We start from the raw sequence: 5,361 nt of genomic DNA, 5'->3' as shown, positions 1-5,361 counted from the left end.
TATATATACATACAATGTACGCTAATTCAAAAAGAGAAACTGGAAAAAAGGAGAAATCGTGACGCGAAATGCGACGGTAGGATAAGAGCAAGGAAACTGCATCGGGCAAAGTGCAACACACAACGATAAACTGTCCAGCCGTGAGGACAACACAAAGGAGACGCGGTCGGTATATCGCGCGCGCGCGCGGGCGCAGGTACTAATAAGAACAACACAGACGCAGCATGAAACAGGTTTGCAGAAGAATAGCTAGGTCTCGTGATACGAAAAGGTAGAAAAAGAGAACCCGTGAAGAGAGGAGTACTCGGCCGGGATTTCCCGCCGCAACCCCCGCTGCCGTTGGGAAGGAGAAGGGACCGGCGTGATGCGAGATCTCCGAGGGGTTTTCTGGCGTACCCCGAAGGGAAGAGGCACCACGCGGAGGAAGGGGGGAGGTACGATGGTTGCGGACGGCGGTTTGAAAAGAAGCGAGCGTGGGCGAGGATCGCGGTGAAGGCAGGAGACGGTCTGGTCTCAGTCGACGAGATCGGAAGGGAGAGAAAGAAACGACGCGACGTAAGGGCCGTGGTTGAAGGTTGAAGGGAGAAGGACGTTCCGAGGGAACCTATGCAATCAGCGTAGCGGCGGTCGATTGTTTATTTCCCTGGGCGCAACGATCCGCGCTCACGGCACTGTCTCTGCCTTTTCGCGCGCGGCGAATATGCCGCTGACGATTATGCACCCGTTTCTCCGTCGCCAGATAATTAGGAGTTAATTAACTAATGGCCCTTTATGCGCGCACCCTTCTTCCCGCGATACACATCACGCGTGTTCTCTCTCTCTCTCTCTCTCTGTCTTTTGATTCCCCACGTTTCTCTCCTCCAGCCGTACGTTCGCCATATTCCTCATTCTCCACTGCATCTCGCGCTTTTACCGATGCATCCTTTCCTCCTCCCCGATGCGCACTCATATTGCGCTCTCGTCTCGTCATTTTCCAATTTCCCTCGCTGGCGCCACCGCCCTTTGTGCTCCTTCTTAGACACGGTGGAGCGTTTGAATGCAACCACCAGCCCGCTGCGGTTTTCTCTTGCCTCTTTTTTTTCTTTTTCTTTTTTTGTCTCCCCGCGAGGTTTGATACGCCCTAATGGCGCGATACGTCGCCGTGGAGGAAAGAAAAATCGGTCTTCGGCTTTCGTCGAATCTTTTGTCGAGTCGCCGGATACGTACGAGCATATTTATGAATAAGGATTTTTATTAGAAGTCAATGAAATGTCAACTCGTAAGCTAAAACGGAATTCGTAAACTAAAACGGAAAATCGCGAAAATTGTTCCGCGACAAATCATATTATAAGCGGAGACTTATCTGTAATAATGTATTTAATATATGATATTAATATATTTAATATTATCTAGATAACTATGGAGAACTACTGAATAGCGATATATTTGTCTCATTTAAAGAGAATGCACGTGATGAATTATTATCTTTATATAAATATTTAAAATTGATAATTCAGAACAAATTCAGGATTAAAAATATATAAAACATACAACGTAAATAATAAAAGATGTTTTAATATCTCAAAACTACACCATATAAAAGTTTCAATGTTTCAAGGAATGTAATCTGAATGATTCTTGTATTTTTTTTCTTGTATCACTTCATTTTTCTTTCCGACAATCCTATGGTAACGAGGATGAACCTTTTGTATGCACATCCCGATGCAAATTTCCGTAGATGCATCTGGGAGTTAACTGAACTGAGGTATGCGTATAATGTGACTCGCATACGAGGGAGGTTTAGGGATTTTTTTGGAATCTACCGACGACGCGAAATCCTTTGTGAAATACACTTGCAGAATGTTTTGCGTTTGCGCCTTTAATAAATAACACACACCGATTGATTCCCTCGAGACTTTGGCATTGGATTTTCTAATTACGAAATTGCTAATGGAAAGGTTCACACCACCTATTTCTCATTCTCACCATCCACGATTCAGACGATGTATTCAATTCATTTGGGGCTTCAGATTTCGCTGGAAATAAACGATATAATACTGTTAAATCATTTTTTTATTAAATATTAATATTCTTTTCTTTAAGATCTCACTTATTTTATTCCTGATATCGCAAATATATCAATCAAGCAATATTACCGCCCAATATTCCATCATTCTTTGTCATTAACGTGTGCCCACTAATTTCTGTTCCCTTCACAGTGATTACTCTCGCGTTGGCAAACGCGCTTGAGAAGTGATACGCTAATGCGGTTTTCGCATTAGTGTAGGAAGATAAAATTTAATATGGAAAGCGCGGCCAGTTCCACCGCGGTGAACCGCCTTTTACGTTACACCGAAACGCGCGTTAACATTCATCTTGTGTTGCAGCCGAGAGGAAGACATCCTTAGGCAAAGATTGGCACGGTTCGTGTTTACGCTGCGAGAAATGCAATAAGACCCTAACACCCGGGGGTCATGCCGAGCACGAAGGGAAACCCTACTGCAATCACCCTTGCTATGCAGCCCTGTTCGGTCCAGGAGGTAAATGGAAAGCTTCGTCTCGGCTTGAGCGCGTTGCGCTTCGTTTCCCCTAAAACTGCTTCATATTCAAAACCCTTCGCAGAATGTCGTGTCCTCTGCACTTGATATATTAAATTTATATGTATCTCTCTCATCTTTATTCCATTCGTTTATATGCACATTTCGTCGCACTTTATACTGTTTTCTAATTAAATTCTTTCACGGCTTGCGATATCAAGGAGCTTTGTCTAATGAAGCGATCACTATGATTACAGGTTTCGGACGTGGCGGTGCTGAAAGTTACGTTTACAATAAATAATATATAAATATAAAGGCAACAATATTTGTTTAAGTTAAAATACATAATATTGTACAATTTTGAACGCAAGGAGCGAATGTGCGGTTAAATATAAATATGATGTGACTATTCCGGTTATTTATATATACGTAAATATCTAATTTCTACAAGATATGTTTCGAGAATTTGTATGTGCTATTGAATATACTTTATAAGATATATTCAACGTATGTGAACTATTAAATATATATAATACTATATATAAGAAAACAAAATTTATTTTGTATTTATGTATAAATTCATATCTACACATTCTTAATTGATTAAAGTACCCTATAGCGATAATACAGACAGAAGGCTGCATGCTTTGCGATTTACCAGGCTGCATAACGTCGATAAAGGAGAGATATTCGTTTACAACTAAAGATACGATATCATTAGAAAGGAAAAAAGTTGAAAATAGAGAATTTTCATATAAAAATAGATATGCATTTATAATACAAAATTTTACTGTTTCTTATAAACTATGAAAATATTTTTTTCTAATTTTATTTCTTGCTATTATTGATATTCTCTGCACAGGTATTTACGTGACTGTAAACAGATGTCGCTAAATGTATCTTTTCTCATCTCTTCAAATATTTAATTAGCTTTTACATTATAGTTTTAGAGATATAAATATCGAACTCAATATGTATGTGAATAAAAACGGTGTCTTTATACACGTTATAAATAATTAGAGAGTGTATAAAAGTATGCATTTATATTTTATTATATCTATCGTAGCTATTGTAACTTTATTATATCTAATACAATTTTATGACAAGATGAGGACTGATAATTTAACTTTATATCTAATGTTTATCTCTTTTACAATATTACAGTGAAGGATAAAAAGTAATTTTTAAATAATTGTTCTTAAATTCTCTTTAATATCTAGACAGCTTATGAATTGAAGATATCGCTTTAGAAAAGGAGCCAACCATAATTATTTTTAAAAATGTTTTTGCAGATACTTTTGATTTTTGCACAATCATTAGTCATTTAATCAAGTCATTATATATATAAAATTGGTTTAATCTTGAACTACATATCTTTTACAATGTATGATGGAAAAAAGATGATTTATAGGTAATTAAACATATAAATAAAGTTCATATAAACGTTATATTTATTTAAGATACATAATATATGATGAAGAGGGAAGATAAAGTTATAGAGAGTTAAAACGTACAGACCACATTCATATAAACCTCATATTTATTTAAAAAGGATGTACAGAGTTTTGTTTGCAAGTATCAACAGCGAGACTCGGCAAGAGCGGCGCACGGAACAAGAATATCACACGGGAGACAAAACGATAAAATAAAATGAGACAATTGTGTGTTCGTTTAGAAATGCGCGGTCGCGGCATCTTCGAGTCGAGATCTCACAGAGATTCGCGAATCTACAATTCGCGCGGACAAATTCACGTATTTCGCCTATCGCTCGAATGCCGCGGCACAGTCATTTATCTCTGCGTTTTTCACACTCAATTTTTCAATATGATAATCGTGCATCGACTGCTTTTTCTCCTATGGAGGCTAGAAAACGTTTACTGCAATATTGCTCTCTCGAAAGGTTCTTTGGCAAAACTTATTACACATAGGTCATCATTACAATTAATAAATAATAAAGGCATTAAATAATAATATAATAAAGATGTATGTGATGATGATATAATAATAATATAATAATATAATATAATAATAAGAATAATAATCGTGATAAAATAATGAAAATAGTGAAAATAGCAAATAGAATAAGAATTAATATATATATAATCAGTGTCATTACAATAATAGCAATAAAATAACAATGTATAAGTACGCAATAATCGATCGCGGAATAATCGTACCGAGCATCGGACGCAATAACTCAGCCGATGTTTGACCACTCAAGATGCAAACGTACATCTCGTGTACTCACGCGTTGAATATCGCTTCTTGCACTTTTTTAAAAATTTGTGCCTTCCACTCGACGATACCGAGCTGGGCAAATTGTCATCGGGATTTACAGAGAGCGCAAAAGAAGGAAATTGTAGCGCTCCCTCGCATTTTTTTTTGCCTTTCTACCTTCCCGCACGGCTTCATATCATGCTATTGTAAGTGTAAGCAATATCGCACTTTGCCGTTCGGTTAGCAATTTAATGATTTCATTTGTAATCGTTAATTACAATCGCTAATTACCTTTATCAAAATATAAGTTGCTAAAGAGCGTAACGCAAAAAACAATGTGGAGACGAAACGTTTGATCCTTGCGAGTACGGTCTAATTATCGGACGAAAGGCGATCGATACGGACGGAACATTGGGCGAGAGATTCGGGATACATTTGGCCAATTGATTGGGGTTGATAATTTCAATTTCGCGAGCGCGTTTTGGATCGACGCTAACGAGTTGAAATAATGTTTTTTACATCGACATGATTAACATTGTAAGACGATACTCGCCTTTGAATTTACTTCAAACATATTGCAATATTTTGTTCACTAGCGCACCTTTTTTCGAGTATATTTGTGTACGTG

General features: G+C 37.6%; 1 protein-coding gene across 1 annotated transcript in view; it reads left to right on the top strand.

Annotated features, from left to right (window-relative positions):
• LOC115235488 (cysteine-rich protein 1-like) overlaps positions 1–3,248 on the top strand; it is a 5,476-nt gene extending 2,228 nt beyond the window's left edge. The window contains exons 2-3 of the mRNA XM_029807323.1: positions 2,367–2,519; positions 2,774–3,248. Of these exons, the coding sequence (XP_029663183.1) occupies positions 2,367–2,519; positions 2,774–2,817 (197 nt within the window). The 3' untranslated portion in view covers positions 2,818–3,248. The remainder of the gene's footprint in view (positions 1–2,366; positions 2,520–2,773) is intronic.
• Positions 3,249–5,361: the final 2,113 nt, after the last annotated feature.

The sequence above is a fragment of the Formica exsecta genome, unplaced genomic scaffold, assembly GCF_003651465.1.
Source record: "Formica exsecta isolate Colony F162 unplaced genomic scaffold, ASM365146v1 scaffold223, whole genome shotgun sequence".
Classification (NCBI taxonomy): Eukaryota; Metazoa; Arthropoda; class Insecta; order Hymenoptera; family Formicidae; genus Formica; species Formica exsecta.
This window is presented reverse-complemented; position numbering and strand designations above follow the sequence as displayed.